Below are 17,571 nucleotides of genomic sequence, written 5' to 3'. Positions count from 1 at the left end.
TTTGTCCTAGGTGTGCGCTGGTTCATTTCCAGAGCCCAGAGGATTGCAAACAAAGACTGTGAGACTAGATAAGTGGAGTACGCCGGTTTAGTTGTGGCGTGCGCAGTCTCATTAGCATGCAGTGGTTCGGCCAGTGCATGCTGGTGCAGGGCCTGCTCATTTCCCTCCAGAGCAGCGTACTCCAACTCATTCAGGCTGCTCTCAGTGCTTGTTCTCAATTTATGTTTATTATTGCAAGCAAGTCATCCATAAACATTTTGTCACATAATTGCAACATGTTACAGTTTTGACCCCCATTAACTGTTCCCCCTCCCTAACTGGCTAAAAAATGATTAAATGAAAGAAAAATGCAAACGTTTTATGAAATGCCCGAGTAGAGACCGATCTCCGGATTGGGCGAGAGGGGTGCCATAAAACCCTTCCCCTCTCGTAACCTGGCTCCCGAACCTCAGATATCGAAGGTGACGACGGACCAGTCTATGCCTTTTCAAAATCAAACAAACGTGTCAAGCGTTTTCGAGTTCGGTTCCTTGGGTGTTTCACCGCTAAAACTCGAGTGGCGACTCTGAATCGAAGCGTTTCGCCGCGCTTTTGCAAAGAGGGGCGCACCCGATCTCTTAAAAAGAACAAAATTGAAAATTTTGGGGCGCGTGCCCACAAATTGCCGTAGAATTAACACTCAACCCATTGCAATCTACCAATATTTTTCTAGTAAATTGGGAAGACTTGGGAAAGACTAATGGGAACTGGGAAGACCTGGGAATTGTTCAAGAATTAATAGTTCTTTTGGGAGGAAAAGACTATAGTAATCAAATATCATTACACTATAAATTGCAGTATCGTCATTCCTTTAAGGGAGCAGCATTCTTCTTCCACTTCAATATTTAGAATGCTAAAGTTGATGACGCTCATCTCGTCATCTCGTTTAATTCACATGATCAAGCTACTCAGCTTGGTGTTATTTTTCACCACTCCCACACAAGTCGCATGCAGATTCAGCAATGAAACAGATCGACTAGCATTGCTTTCGTTCAAGGAACTTACAGCCGAGGATCCGCTTGGCTCGTTAAGTTCTTGGAACAATTCTCTTGATGTATGCGAATGGGACGGAGTAACGTGCAGTCGCAAGCATCAGAGAGTAGTGGTTCTGGACTTGAGGGGCAAAAGTCTGAGGGGAACCATGTCACCTTTCATTGGAAACCTCTCTTTCCTCAGATCCCTTTACCTCCAAGAAAACAGATTCCAAGGAAAAATCCCCCTCGAGCTCAGCCGCTTGTTCAGGCTGCAACTTTTGAATTTGAGTAGCAATTCTCTCCAAGGGGAAATTCCAACCAATTTGTCAAACTCCCTCGGTATCATTTTTTTACCATTTAATGATCTAGATGAAACAATTCCACCCTCGTTTGGTTCTCTCTCCAAGCTCATTTATCTTAACCTTTACTCCAACAACCTCGACGGAAGGATTCCACCTTCTCTCGGTAACCTCTCTCTCCTCCAAGAAGTAAATTTTGGAAGGAATAGTCTCACAGGAAATATTCCACATGCCATTGGCCGCCTTAGCAACCTTGATAGTTTTGGCGTTGGATCGACTAAATTGTCAGGTACTGTCCCTCCCACACTATATAATATCTCGACTCTCAGGCGGCTAATCATTTCAAGTAACCTACTTACCGGTAGTTTACCCCAAGATATTGGCCTCACACTCCCCAATCTGATACTGTTAAGCGTTGGGGGTAACCAATTCTGGGGACCCTTTCCTGTTTCTCTTTCTAATGCATCTAAAATGAGAAAACTTGATCTATCTAGAAGCAACCTTTCAGGACCAGTTCCCTTTGACCTAGGGAGAATGATGAAGGATCTAAAGTTGGTAAATCTAGGCGTAAACAATTTAGGCTCAGGGGATGCTAGGGACTTGAGGTTCATTGATTCGTTAACTAATTGCAGCAAGCTAGAAATATTGGGTTTCAATGAAAATGGTTTTGGTGGCATTTTACCCACTTCCATAGCCAATCTCTCGAGTCACCTCAATGTGTTAGCAGCAGGATGGAACCAGCTGGTTGGAACCATCCCCATGGGAATTTCAAACTTCGTCAACTTAGCTATATTAAGTTTGGAAGGAAACCTTTTTTCAGGTGTCATTCCCATTGAAATAGGGAAGCTTAAAAATCTACAACGACTACTTTTCAGTGGAAATAAACTGTCTGGTCCCATCCCAAAAAACATTGGAAATCTCACTCAAATATTTGAGCTAGACTTGGATGGGAACAACTTCAATGGAACCATTCCTTCAAGTATTGAAAACATCCCGGGCTTGCAAATCTTGGATCTCTCATATAATTTCTTAACGGGTCCCATTCCCAAAGCAGTAGGCCTTTTCTTCCCTCTCACTTTCATGTACTTGTCTTATAACTCTTTTATGGGTACCCTGCCACTCGAAATCGGGAAATTGAACAATCTTCAGGAACTAGATGTTTCGGAAAACAAGTTGTTTGGACATATTCCTGGTACTCTGGGAAATTGCTTGAAATTGGAAAGCCTTTTTCTAGAGGGTAACATGTTTCAGGGTAGAATTCCTCTCACTTTTAGCTCCTTGAAAGGAATTGAAAGTCTGGATCTTTCGCACAATAACTTGTCCGGCCAAATTCCAGAAGATCTAGCTGCCCTTGTTCTTTTAAAGAACCTGAACTTGTCATTTAACAACTTGGCTGGTGAGGTGCCTTTGCAAGGTGTATTTGGAAACTTGAGTACGATTTCACTTGTTGGAAATAAAGGGCTTTGTGGAGGCATTCTAGAAATGCGGTTACCTGCTTGCCCAAAGTCCATAAAGAAGGGGAATCGCCTTGGCTTCAAAATTATTGTTCCAATTGCTTGCATAATCCCCTGTCTTTCACTGGTGCTACTTTTGGTTGTTTTTCTTAGGAAAAGAAAACTGAAAAACAAATCTCTCACCCTACCAGTCATAGGAGATGATTTCTTGAAGGTTTCATATAATCAGCTCCTTAACGCCACTGGTGGATTCTCTTCTTTAAACTTAATTGGAGCTGGAAGTTTTGGCACCGTGTACAAAGGAATTCTCCATGAAGGCGATAAAGCAATTGCAGTCAAGGTGCTCAATCTTGAACAAAGAGGAGCTTCCAAGAGCTTCGTGGCTGAATGTGAAGCTTTGAGGAAAACAAGGCACAAAAATCTTCTAAAGATTATAACAGTGTGTTCAAGTATCAACCATGCTGGTGATGATTTTAAAGCACTAGTTTTTGAGTACATGCCCAATGGAAGTTTAGAGACGTGGTTGCATCCAGGAGAAGATACACCACAACAAGAATGGAACTTAAGCCTTTCCCAAAGGTTAAGCATAGTGATCGATGTTGCATGTGCCTTAGAATACCTTCATCACCGTTGTGAAACTCCAATTGTTCATTGTGATCTAAAGCCAAGCAATGTTCTCATGGATGAAGACATGATTGCCCATGTGGGAGATTTTGGTTTGGCAAAGTTCCTCACCATAAATAGTAGTATCAGTGATGGTCGAGAAACAAATTCACTTGCTATCAAAGGTTCTATAGGATATGTTGCGCCAGGTAAGTGGTTCACTAATTGTACTTCTTTTTCTTCTTCTTTGATTTTTCCCTTTCAGACATTTGTATATAGTAGCCTACATTTCTTTAGTTTTGTATAACTTCTGTTTTTTTTTTACTTATTTAAATGCAGAATATGGAACTGGAGGAAGGACATCTATAGAAGGAGATGTTTACAGCTATGGAATTTTGTTATTGGAAATGCTAACCGGAAAAAGACCAACCGATGAATTGTTTACAATCAGACAAAGCCTTCATGAATTTTGCAAGGTGGCATTGCCAGAGAGAGTGATGGAGATTGTTGATTCACGCATGCTATTAGAAGAACCTACTGAAGCTGAAAATGATGCTCAGAACGAAAGGATTAGACAAGCCAAAATAAGAGAATGCTTAGTTTCCCTTATGAGGATTGGAATTGCATGTTCTGAGGAATCACCTAGCAAAAGGATGAACGTGAAGGATGTGATCATAGGATTAATGACAATAAAGGAAGTCTTTCTTGGAGTAGGTATCCATGGCAGGAGACAAATGAGGATGCGACTCACCGGTGAAGGAATGTCTCGAGAATAGCGACTAAGAGTGCCTCTAGAGGAATGGACTCAGCGGAGGATGCTTGGAAGGTTTGAAGCACAATCACTTAGTTAGAAAGGCCAAAACCCAAATATGCAGGCCGGTTTGTTAATCATGTAAATTAAGATGAATAAAAGAGAAGGTGAATGTTATCTCCCATATATAGTTTTGAGTTTTCAAGTAGTCATAGTTGTGCATATTTAATTCCGTATGCATGTAAGTTCCCACATGTAAGGCATTAGGAATGTGCCAGTAGCATCTTTATTGGATTGGTAACAAATAGTAACATTTTCAAAACGCTGTTGCTTGGGAATGGATGTGTTTTTTCGATGTAAATGGTTTTTGTCTCTGCTTTTCAGAAGAAACATTTATCTTGCTAAATCCTTAGGGCTTCAAAAAAATTTGTTACTGACGTAAACTGATTGTATACTCGTGGTTGTCTCATTTGGCTTATGCGAATAGAATATGTTTTCCCTCAATATGTGCTGTGATGGGAAATTAAGCTACTAGGTTCCATATCAAATCAGACTCATGGAGTGTTAACATCAAGCTGAGAAAGGGTATTGAATAGTCTCTAATCTTAGGAATGTGCCAGTAGCATCTAGTCGAGTTATTTGCCGCTTTTGGCATGCTTGCAACTTCTACTGACATTTTCCTAGCCTACACCTTGCTATCTGGCTCGTGAGATATTTTTACCGGTTCAATGTCGAACGACTTGTATTGGTTTTTTCTTGATCCAACTGTCTAGGTCGTGGTTGTCTCTTTTATATATGTTTACTTATTATTAGAACCTTCACTCGAATTATAAGCACAAAACAATTGTCCCAATCATTTCCATTTACTAAAGTAGAATGTCAGAGTTATTTGATATGCTCTGTTGGGATGTACCAATAACGTCGAGTTGCTTGTATTATTGTTTTGGACATTATAGTACTTCAGTCCATTCGATTTTTTCAGGAACTGAAAATTTAGAGGACGATGCCGATGCTTAAATTAGGGCTCAGCAAAAATCTAATTGACCCGCCAAAATCGTTTGATCTGTTAATAGGTTCTCTAGTTTTCTTATAGGTAGAAGGACTTCTTCAGTACAGCCTCCCTCTGGAGTATAGGTTCTCTAGTTTTTTATTTCGCTTTTTAAATCATAGTTTCTCTAGTTTGAAACTGTCCTTTTTTGTTACCGCGAAGCTATCTAGGCAGCGATATTTGGACAAACAAGCGGCTGTGGAGCGGATTGATTCCGTTGTTGTATAGGTTTTTCATCGAGTTGTTTAGCCAGTATTTTGTTATGATTGTAATACGGGTACTCATCGCCCCGTAAAAATGCAACACTCTTGTAAGTTTGCGCTCCATAACAGAGCTTTCCACCGTGAATACAACCTATGACTTTGTCGCCATAGGACGTAATTGAGTGTTAGAACCGGAGGGACACCACGCACGCAAACCCACGCAGTGATTTCAGAGGAAAACTCCCTTTGATTATATATTCACACAATATACAATAAAGATGAAAAAACTCTCCGGGAACCACACACTAGTTCCTCTCAGGAAGGCCACAACCCGGCCCCCCACGCTCGCCTCACCCTCTCGCTCACATTATGTCACACGTTTCCTACGCTCTATACATGCATATATATAGACAAGGAAACCCTATTACTAGTAAGAAAATAAGGTGGGGAGTGATCATGTGCTTCGCGCATACCACCCCACTTGGGTAGAATCCCAACAATCACCCCCTTCCAACCAAGTGGGGTAATCGTCAAACTGTTCAGCTACTCTAGCAAGCGCCTGTTATCACTACCAAAGTCAACGTCTCAACACCCCCTCACAGAGAACACGCCTGACTGAGTGTCTCCCTGCAAGACTAGATCTTACGTAACTGAACCCGTAGCGCTGTCCGGCTGCAATACCGACATCTCCGTCGATATTTAGCACCCCCTCAACAGAGTGCTTGCACCTCCCGTCCGAAGTGTCCGCATCCTTACCAGGATGCAATCCGTGACTCCATCTCTCCTTCTCATGCGGCCGCATACCATAGAGAGAATCTAATCACAAAACCCACGAAGGAAGAGATCCCAGCGATGCATCATCTGGCCTCCATCTCCATTCCTCTGTCTAGAGCTTTCGTGAACATCTCTCAACAACTAGTTGTCCGCCATCTGCAGACTATTCCACACACAATCCAATTCGATACCCGGCACTCCTGTACATCTCAGGTCATGACTCCTCGTACTCCAGTGCCCTTCCTATGTGTCACTACAACTGTTGTTTCTCCTGTTCACTGTCACAGAAAACCCATACTGCTTGTCCCGTACCAAACATCAGCTCCATCTGTATGTACTCTCCACAAGCCTGTATTGGTTGCCCATCATCATCCTCATGCAGCCCGAATCACAGGTGTAACTCCCGACGATAGGTCTTCAACACATCCGCCACTCCCAAGGCCTCCTGCCACTCTCAGGTCTTCTCCTGCCACTCTGTCCATCCTCGTTCCACTCCAACCTTTTCCCTGCAACACTTGATCTCCGATATGTCACCCCTAGTAAATGCCTGTGTCATTACCAAACGAGCGCTCCAGCACCCCCCAAACCGGGATGCAACACTCGAAAGAATGTATCCTTGCTCACTAGGTCTCCCACGACTGATCACAACCTCCCATGGCCGTCCGAAACTGATCCCTATGCTGCACCAAGCCTCCTCACAACCCGAACCGTCTCTAAACTTCCGATTCTTGCTCAACTAAACAGTAGCCTCAGCCTAGGAACCTCCAATCAGAAAATAGAGCACATGGTTGGATCCGGAACGTCGAGATAGTCGAAATCGACTACTCATTCGTGAAAAACGGAGTCCAAATGGCTCCGAAAAGTGCGAAAAACCATTCTGGAATATTCCCAGAATACTCCCTGTTGACCAGGCAGTTTGATCGTTAACCAGCCACGTCATCATTGACCGGATGACGTGGCACCCAAAACGGGTCCCCTCTGATGACGTGGCAAATGACATGGTGCCACGTGGCTGCTGACTTATCGCCACGTGGCGCTGATGTGCGTCCTCATGGGCTGCTGATGTGGCGCCACATATGCTCCAGCACACAAATGGCACACGCTGACACACGTATGGCACACACCCAGCGTGTGTGGCACACTCCTGGAACTAAATCTCACGTGCGGTCAACAACGAACTTTTACCGGCGCGTATGGGCTACTCCGGCCACCTCCGCCGACGTTCCACATATCCTCGCAATCGTCTCGACGAGACGAACACAACCCCGTGCTCAAATCTCTTATCCGACCTCGTTTGATAACTGGGCTTTTTGAACAGTCCCTCGCCTTCACGTTGGCGCCTTTGACCGACGATTGTGGTTTACTCCGGAGTCCTCCGGCGACGAGCTACACATATCCATGCTCGTCTCGACGATACAAACACAACCCTGTGCTCAAAACCTCCATTCGATGACTCCTGCTCTGAGCTCCAACGAATAGATCCGTCGCCTCCGCCCGCCACATTCGAATTGCCCGTGCAACCTCCTCGGGTGACAAAACATGAGGTTCGTGAGCACTCTTTTTTTTTCAGAAATCGAACCCGTGGTTTTTCCAGTGACCCTCTTCTTCAACCCCGCTCTGATGCCAATTGTTAGGACCGGAGGGACACCACGCACGCAAACCCACGTAGTGATTTCAGAGGAAAACTCCCTTTGATTATATATTCACACAATATACAATAAAGATGAAAAAACTCTCCGGGAACCACATGCCGGTTCCTCTTCGGAAGGCCACAACCCGGCCTCCCACACTCGCCTCACCCTCTCGCTCACATTATGTCACACGTTTCCTACGCTCTATACATGCATATATATAGACAAGGAAACCCTAATACTAGTAAGGAAATAAGGTGGGGAGTGATCATGTGCTTCGTGCACACCACCCGACTTGGGTGGAATCCCAACATTGAGGACGTGACTTTCCTGTGAAGGAACATCCCGGGCCCGCCACTGAGATGTACAATGCAGAAATTAAGTATGTAGAGGCTGGTTGGAAGCTTTGAAGTGTAATTATATAGAAAGGCCACATCCCTTTATTTCAGGCCTTTCTTAATCATATTTTAACGAAAAACAAAAAGTTGAAGCGCTCTCTCTATTTAGTTTCGAGTTTTCATGTAATTTATGTCCTGCGAATAATAAAATGCTCTGTCGGTTTAGCATTTTGATGGTCAAATGATGAGCAAGTAAAACAACGACGGAATAGTTAAACGACAGTTGCAACATCAAACATAAATTGAAATATTCAGAAAACTCATTTACCAAAAAAGGCATTTAGGAAACAACTATCTCCTATAGAGATGAAATATTTTTCTGTCCCATACTTTTGTGCATTCATGTACTGTACCACTAAATAATTGACTACTCCACCCGTTACCTGTTTTGCATTCGGCTAACCATAAGATCCGAACATGTATACATAAACTCAGCTTCGCTTTGTTTTGCTGGGCTTATTCTAGAGCCAACGCATAGCGTTAACGGTACAAGACTGCCAACAGAGACAAGAAACAGAAGAAAAACTTCAAAATCTTGTAAGTTTGGGCAGGATATATATTAACCTGTAAAGGGTGTGCAAAAATAAGGCAATAGTTATAGGGGTCCAAGATACACATAAAGAGAAGTGGTTGTATCAATTGATAGGGAAACACTTTGTAAGCAAAAGATCGAAGACTATAAAACAGCAGATTAGAATCTCTTCACGGTACAAATGTTCTTGTAGTAAAACATTATGACCAACCCCATACCATCATCTTTTAGTTCTTTGAATGCCATCTGTATCAACATAAAAAAGGTTTTGATCTAGTTTAAAGTTAGTGCGATATAAAGATTTTTCCAAAATATTTTATTTTTTGCTTTGTTGAGAGTAAAATCGTCATATCTTTTTAGTTATAAATAATTTTGGAGTCTAACTTCTTTGGTTCGAAAGTAGGCTAGACGAGCTTTTTAACACTTAAAACCAGGTGCGGATCGGAGTTTGGGAATGTCTGTGGCAAGACTGAAAAGTTTGGTCGGTTTTGAAATTTCGATGATGCGCCCGGGGCGCAATTGTAGAGACCCGTAATTTTTTTTTTTATCATTTGAATTGTTTATTAATTGGCTAATTAAGAGAATATAGTTTATTTTGTGACTATTTGGATTAATGATTGAAATGAGGGAATTGAATCTTTAGGGAGTGTAAGTGTAATTGGGTTGGGTGCTAATATAAAAAGGGGTGTTGGTGTTGTAGGAGATCAAAAATCTCCATTATCTCTCTCTCTCCCCAGCCGACCCTCTCTATCTCCTTCGGTCCTCTCTCTCTCTCTTACTCCATCACTCAAAACTTCACCCCCAAAACTCAAAACCCATGGTTATCAACCTCCGTTCCACCTCCTAGACGTGATTTCAAGCCCGTGATTCGTTGGGTAGAATTCGGAGAGGAGTATTCATGGAGGATTTCAAGTTTTAAAGCTAGGGCTCGCTAGTGGATCTTGGGTTTCGGCCTTGTAAGCTTGAGGTAGGGATTTCTTACTCTCTCTCTATGTGTTTATGGGCTGATTATGTGCCTTGATCGTGCTTGGTTCGTTGTTTGTTGTTGAAATTTCGTTGTTGAAAAGCTGAAAATCTGCAGAAAAACTCCGCGGTATTGATACCCTAAAAAGGGGTATCGATACCCCACTCTTCTCTGGACCAGACGCTGGCCAGGTATTGATACCTCGGTTAGGGGTATCAATACCCCCATTCTGTTTCGGACAAATTTGGTTCATTTGTTTTTTCCTGTGCCCGTTTGAACCCCGGACACCTCAAACATCTTTTGAATAGTTTCAAATGACTTCCAAACTTGATTATTCGTACCTCGAAAGATTCATTGACCAATCGATCTCTTTGGGCTCATGCCGTGGCTTAGAGAATGTAAAAATAAATGATTAGGATACCCGTACGTTATTTACGCTTTTAGTTGATTCAAGTTGATGTTGTAGCATGTCTCAATGATCGATATAGACTTGTTAAGCGTTATAACATGGTGTGATGATTGGTAAATTGAGAAACATACTATAGAGTCATCATTGAACATCGTAGACCGAAAGTAAATCGTAGGGCGCGTGGTTGGTTGATGAGGGCCTATCGCATAGTCTGAGCGACAATAGAGTAATCCGTAACTTCCCTATTCATCGTGTTAGTCTTACAAAGTTCCTTTGGGTGCTCGTTCTATGGGATTTTTAGTGTAGAACCCAATGAGTGGTGCGTTGTAAAGTCATTAGTGGGTTCGATGCATGATGCGGGGTGTCGTGATAGACGTAGAGGTATAACGTGAACCTAAGGTATTTAATGATGTACAAAAGGACATGTTTATGAATTTATAATACATTGAATGATGATGAATGAAAGCATGTGACCTTGGGAAGTGTTGTCTCCTTGTATCGGATAGTTAATGCTTATGTGTTTATGTGAGTTGTGAATTTTGAATTGAGGGTCCTGCAACGCAAGGTGTGGTAATGCAGAGACTCTAGAGGGCCCGTTACGCAAGGTGTGGTAAGACGGAAACCCGGGTAGAAAGAGAGTTCACTGTCACGCATGGGGTGGTAACACAGTTGAATTTCTCATAAAATGAAGAATGTTGAAGTTGATGTTAGAAGTATACGTTGTTACTTGAACTGTTTGCTACTTGGGATGATGACCGTCAAAGAAAGAGATAAACAACTGACTCTACTAAGGATTTGAAAAGAAAAGAACTTGTCTTTTTTTTGAAAAAGGATTTTTATTAAAATCCTCCAGTATTCCTAAGCGAATCAACGGTTCCGGTATTCCTAAGTGAATCAACGGTTCCGGTATTTGGGCACAAATCAACGGATTCCGGTATTCAAGCGAATCAATGGAGCTTGACTTGTGAAGGTCAAGAGTTTTCTCAAAGTTATTTTGGCAATCAAAAGGAAATGTTTTCTTTTTTATAAAAGAAGCTTGTTGATATATGGTAAGAAATGAGGAAGTTAATGGTGGTATTCATTTGAGGAGTCTTAAATTAGTTCAAGAAACTGTTGGTGGTTATTTAGATTGATATATGTTTAATGCTGCTCCTAGTTAGTGCACGAATGGCTAGGGATATCCATAAGACGTATTAAACTCCTTAGTCGTTGTTCGTCGGTTCATTAGGGATATTTATAAGGCGTATTGAACTCCATAGTCGTCGTCTGTTGGTTCATAGTGGTACCCTTTGTATCTTTGTTCGTTTATTGAAAACCATTCATTCCCTTCGCATGTTTCATCGCATTTACATATAGCTTGAGTATAGAAGTTTCTACTGGGCTAGTGTAGCTCAACCTATCATTTTCAGGTGTATCTCAAGGACCTTGATGCGGAGTGCATGGTGTGCCTGCTTGATCTCATCTATTTTGAAAGACGTCTTTGTGAAGTGATTCTATCATCTTTTGGGTGATCTCTTTGGAAAATGAAAATGTAGAATTCATTTGAAGTCTTTTAATTTCAGATATTATGTAACCTCTTAAATTTACTGTCTTTAACTAACTATGGAATTTGGGCCGTAGTGCCAATATTGGAAATCTTTAAACTTGGGAATTTGGTTTGTAAATGATCATTTGAAACTCTCTCTTTTGGGTGTTATCTATACTATGCGGGGATCATTTAATGAAATGGATTATTTATTTATGTTACAAATCGAGGGCGTGACAGCAATGAAGTGCGCTTGGGGCGCATAAAATTGCTCCAGGGGCGCACAAAGCTCCACAAATTTCTCAAACTTTGCGGGTTTGTTCCGGACACTCCTGAACTCCTTTTTTTGCAAGGTTAGAACCGTTATAAAGTTTGTTGAGTCTACTTCCAAACCCAAGTAGTTGGAGTCTATAATTTTTTGTATATAAAAGGGTATGACCAATTCACCCTCAGTGAGTTGAAAACTTAAATCATTTCGGTAAAACGTTCGCATCTCCTTCATTTGAAATCGAAAAAAGACCTATTATATGTCGATAAAGAGAACTTTCAATTTACTAAAATATGGTGAAATCCAACCATCAAAATAATAATATTTAGTTCATGAAAATTGGATAATAAGCAGACCGGCCACTACATGGCGAATCCTGATGATTAAGCAATTTTGTATGCTTTAATTTGATGAAGTGCAGAAAGCCTTATGAACTCTCCGGAACTCCAAAGAAATGAATTAATACCTACAAACTAGGAATGTGAGCACCGAAAGGAACAAAGAATGAATGAAAGGGCGCGAAAACGTGTTTTAGCGTTAGTGGCTTCTACAATATTTGAATTGGTCTAATGTCAATCAACTATTCGTAAACCCAAATCTATTACTTTTATGGTTTAATTTCATCATCTTTTAGTAATTTGAATACCTTATGCATCGATAAAAAATAGATTTTGATTCGGTTTAAAGTTAGTGTGATTTAAGAATTTTTCCAAAATATTTTATTTTTCGCCATGTTGAGGGAAAAATTGTCATATCTTTTGATTTATAGATAATTTTGGAGTCAAAATAATTTGGTTAGAAAGTAGGCTAGACGAGCTTTTTAATAGCTCAAACCACGTGAGAATTGGAGTTTGGGAGTGTCCATGACAAGACCGCAAAATTTGGTCGGTTTTGAAATTTCGATGATGCGCTCGGGGCGCAATGAAGTGCGCCTAGGGCGCATAAAGCTCAACAAATTTCTCAAACTTTGCGAGTTTGTCCCGGACACTCCCAAACTCCGTTTTTTGCAAGGTTAGAACCGTTAAAAAGTTTGTTGAGTCTAATTTCTAACCCAAGTAGTTGGATTCTATATTTTTTTTTGTATATAAGAAGATATGACCAATTAACCCTCAGTGATTCGTAAACTAAATTATTTCGGTAAAATGTTCACATCTCTCTCATTTGAAATCGGAAAAAGACCTATTATACGTAGATAAAGTGAACTTTCAATTTACTAAAAGATGGTGGAATCCAACCATCAAAATAATAATGTTTAGTTCATAACAATTGGGTAATAACTAAGGCTAGCCTAGCCTATGCAAAGACCAAGTATTGCGAAAAAACAAGCAACAAGAAACCATATTATGGACCAATTAAATGATCTTTTGAGATACCCCAAACAGCGTACAAATTCTTAATTGACTATTAAATTTTGTATTTCGCGTGTTTGGACAGGAAAAATAGAGGTTTTCTTGAATTCAGTTTTGGACACTACATTATTGTACTACCCAGTATTACGCCTTCCAGGAAAATGAAAGGTTCTATAGGATATGTTGAGCCAGGTAAGTAGTCACTAATTGTTCTTCTGCGTTGGCATATCGAGAAACATTAGTAGGTAATGCTCAGGCAAAAACTATGTGGTGGCCCATAGTTCTTAGCCATCATCACACCATATTATAGCATCAGTGACGAATGATATAAACTCCACAAGAATGTCTGGTAGTAAATAGTCTTGGGGCAGCACTTGATAATGCCGTAGAACCACTGAATAATTAATCACATAACGACCATTAGTAATTCTTCACGGCCATGAGTAATTCTTTGCGGCTAGGAAGAATTTTACGCGGCCTGGAGCAATTCTTCGCGGCCATGAGTAATTATACACGGCCAGGAACAATTCTACGCGGCCATGAGCAATTTTACGCTGCCAGGACAAGCCATGAGCAATTCTTCGCGGCCATGAGCAATTCTTCGCAACCAAGAGCAATTCTATGTGGCCAGGAGCAATTTTACGCGTCCAAGAGCAATTCTTCGTAGCCATGAGCAATTCTACGCGGCCATAGTAGTTCTTCATGGCCATGAGTAATTCTACTCGTCCATGAGCAATTTTACGCTGCCATGAGTAATTCTTCGCGGCTAAGAGTAATTCTTATGGTGTATTCCAAAACTTAAAAAACATAAGCTTACTGCAAAAGAAAAATTTCCCATACATATTTTAGCAAAAATGATTCAATTAAGTAAGTAGATTAATGCATATCCAAAAATCAACTCTTTATTACTAGCCACTTGGGATGATAGGCATTTCTTTGCAACATAGACGTGAACAATAACGGATATTACAAGCCTCTTGAAATGAACAAGGGTGGCTACCACATTATTGACCATCCAATTTCAGATAAAATTGTATTAGCTTAACAGAGTTTGTATAACACAATACAGACTCGGCCTCTAAAATTTAACTTGTTTTTTACACACTTTTTGCTACATCTGTATTCATCTCCTTAAAATTGAAATTTTGTGTCCCAAGGCCATGTCATTGGTCACGAATGCCAACTAAGCTAAGCCAATGGCACGGGCAAGGCCCGCAGCTTTTTGCTCTATGGACACCCTATTCTAAAATGTCCAGATTAGTTTACTTACGGTCTTTGATTCTCCAATGATGAGAACGGTCAAGAACTTCTCGTGAATGTTAGTGTGTTTGAGCTTTGAGCGTTCCAAACCTCATTCAAACCCTTTTGAAACCCTTTGCAAACCCTTCAAGCCAGAACCAGGCCAAACGGCTTCAGCAAAATCCTATGTGCATACGCTGGTACTATACTGGCGTGCGCTGGTAAACTGCCACTTGTCAGTCATCGACTGTTGACCCAGTTCTGTTGGCGCACACAGGTAGTGGGCTAGCGTATGCCAATCAAAATCAGTCAAATCACCTTTATTCAACCACGTGCACGAGACTTTTGCGGCCACCCCAGGACGCCGAACAATCCTCTGATGATTGGAAACGTGCATGGATGTCCCCCTCTCTCCTACAACTCCTTTCAAGCAAGTCTCATGCATTTAATGCATGGAGACTTCTCTCTCAAGGCTAACCGGCCCTTAACCCAACTGGTTACCAGCCCTCTCTCTCACCCCTTGGCCTATATATACCCCCCCTCCCCTTGCATTTACATGCAAGGGGTTACTCTCATTAAGACTCCAAGTCTCTTTCTCTCTTCATCTCCCTTGGTTACTTGCTTTCTCCCCCTCCATTACTTGAAAGAGCAAGCAAGGAGCCTCTCCATACTCTCTTCACACCCTTTCACTCATCATCCCTCCATCAAACCCCAAGTTCAAGCTCAAAACACACCATCAAATTCAAAAACAAAGGTATATCCCCTTTTGTAAGCTTTCTGTTCTGACTCCTGAGGGGGTTCGGCAGGGTCAAGGCTGGTAATCAATACCAGTCCTGGTCCTAAAGCTGGCAAAGTTTCAAGGATCATGTATGGTTATCAGTAATCTTGAGCCGTACGCCAGTTATGGCAGTATGTGCAATACTGGTGTGGGGATTACTGATCAATTGATTTCTATGTTTCTTTCCATTTCAAACACCTCATTGCATAATAAGAACCAGTTTACTGTCTTTTGTACTTTAGAACTGTGTAGCTGTAGTGTTCAATACCTGCTTCTATTTACTTTGGAATGCCTCTGGGATCCTTCTAGTCATGTTCCAGAACCCAGAAGATGCAAAGCCAAGTATTGGACAAAGGCATCTAACTGGCATACTGTACCCTGTTACTGGCGTATGACAGTAAGATCTAGCTCCGTGGTTGGCCCTTGCATGGCAACTAGGCCTTGGCCTCTGTTTATTTCCCCACACTATTTATGGGGTGCTTTGTTTATTTTATGTCTCTGGATCCATTCCTACTGTCAGTAACTGCTTAATATTTGCTTCATAACTGCGTGGTTTGTCCTGGGTGTGCACTGGTCCTTTCTAGAGCCCAGAGGGTTGAGAATAGAAGTTGTGATTTTAGATATACCGGCGCACGCCAATATGGTATGTAGTACGCAGGTCACTGTAGGGGGATGAAAACAATTGATGCTTCGGATCACCTTGGATAGCAACGGCTTATTCGTGCCCTTTCACCGGAACCCTAATTTGTTGTTCGTGCCTTAATCTGCAAAACCGACAAGGGGTGAGTGCACCTTTGCCTCTCGTGGCAAAGGCCCTCCGATGCCAAAGTTAGTCTCTCGTACTAGCAGTCAAACCCTAATTATCAGTAGGAAAGCAATAAGAATGCAATGTATTGCGTACCTTTTTCCTCTAGGTTTACCTCATATTTATAGATTTGTGTATGCTTGCTGGCCAAGCATCCCTGTTGTCCTAGGATTCCTAACTCGTATAGGAAACCAAGGATATCAAGGATTCTCGTTTCTCTTATCAGTTTATTAGAAAAGAGTCCTTTTAGGATTCTTTTCAATTACTGGCCGAACATCCTATTCTCATTGGGTATCTTTTTCAGATCTTATATTCTCGGGATCTTATTCCCTTACGGGACATGACTATTCTGGAATCTTCCAGAGTATTCCCTCAGCTCCTACTCTTGATTGGAGCTCTTTCCTTATTCGGCCATCTCATTGCCGAACAGACGGCTTGGACCAGTCACTTCACATGTAACTGGTTCTTCATCAATTATTTGGACTAACGACCTCACATGCCTTGTCTTTATTAGCCGATCAGACTGTATGGATCAATGACTTCTCATATCATTTGGTCCATATCGCCGTACACCATACTGCCCGGCGATAAATCTTGTCATACTTTCCACGTGCTCCCAAACTTCACGTGTTCGGCCACTAAATGTATCTGTTCAGGAATACCTCCCTACAATTGCTCCCCAGCTTCATTTACATGCCACTGTTCGGGGGCAATACATGAAGCTTTTAAAAATGATTGTTTAGACCAGACTCTTCTGAGCCCGTGCGGTCATTGTTCTTAACACTTCATTGATGCCTTTTGGCGCCTCTGCCATTATACCATTTTAGGGTAATGACTCCACGTGGTACGTCTCGTATGCCTATCATTAATTTCGAACTGACGTTCTATGAAACGGCGTCAGAATGGTTTTTGCTTTTCGTTACTTTAACCTGTAACGGCGTAAGAGGAGACGTTTCATCTCCGTTTCTTGCCCTTAAACCCCTGAAATGGTTTCTTTTGGGTTTTCACCCAAAAACTCAAACCTTCAGTCTTTCTCTCTCTAAGCTTTCCGCCATAACCACTGCCTCGAAGCTTTCGGTTGCACTTCCTACTATTGCCGCTGCAAAACATCGTAAGATTCCTATTCCTTTCTTGTATCTTGTACTAGGATTTCTTTGCTTTGATTCGTCCATTCCTTAGGGCTCTAATAGTACCCTTTTTCCAGATTTTTCTTTTTAAATCGGATATATCCATGGCGGAAGATGGTGAGAATCCCTTGAGACCCAGCAAGTTTAGGAGATTATGTGAAACCCCTACTACCATGGCGGCATTTAGGACGGAATATAATATTCCAGACAACGTTGGCCTTGAACTCGTCCCCCTGGGTGCAGATAGAGACGGAGGTTCATGGGATAGAATGTGTATCCCCATAGTGGCCATTGTTGAAGGAGGAGTTTGATTCCCCCTTCACCCATTACTCCATCAAATCCTGAACTGGTATCAACTCACATCAATGCAGGTTTCGACCAATTTCTTTAGGTTAGTGATC

General features: G+C 41.7%; 1 protein-coding gene across 1 annotated transcript; it reads left to right on the top strand.

The window, feature by feature from the left end:
• The first annotated feature begins 754 nt into the window (after positions 1–754).
• On the top strand, positions 755–4,414 carry LOC131300127 (probable LRR receptor-like serine/threonine-protein kinase At3g47570). The gene is made up of 2 exons (XM_058325822.1): positions 755–3,578; positions 3,709–4,414. Exons 1-2 carry the CDS (start codon positions 890–892, stop codon positions 4,143–4,145), a joined length of 3,126 nt encoding a protein of 1,041 aa, XP_058181805.1. The 5' UTR covers positions 755–889; the 3' UTR covers positions 4,146–4,414.
• Positions 4,415–17,571: the final 13,157 nt, after the last annotated feature.

Source organism: Rhododendron vialii, chromosome 9a (genome assembly GCF_030253575.1).
Source record: "Rhododendron vialii isolate Sample 1 chromosome 9a, ASM3025357v1".
Lineage (NCBI taxonomy): Eukaryota > Viridiplantae > Streptophyta > Magnoliopsida > Ericales > Ericaceae > Rhododendron > Rhododendron vialii.
This window is presented reverse-complemented; position numbering and strand designations above follow the sequence as displayed.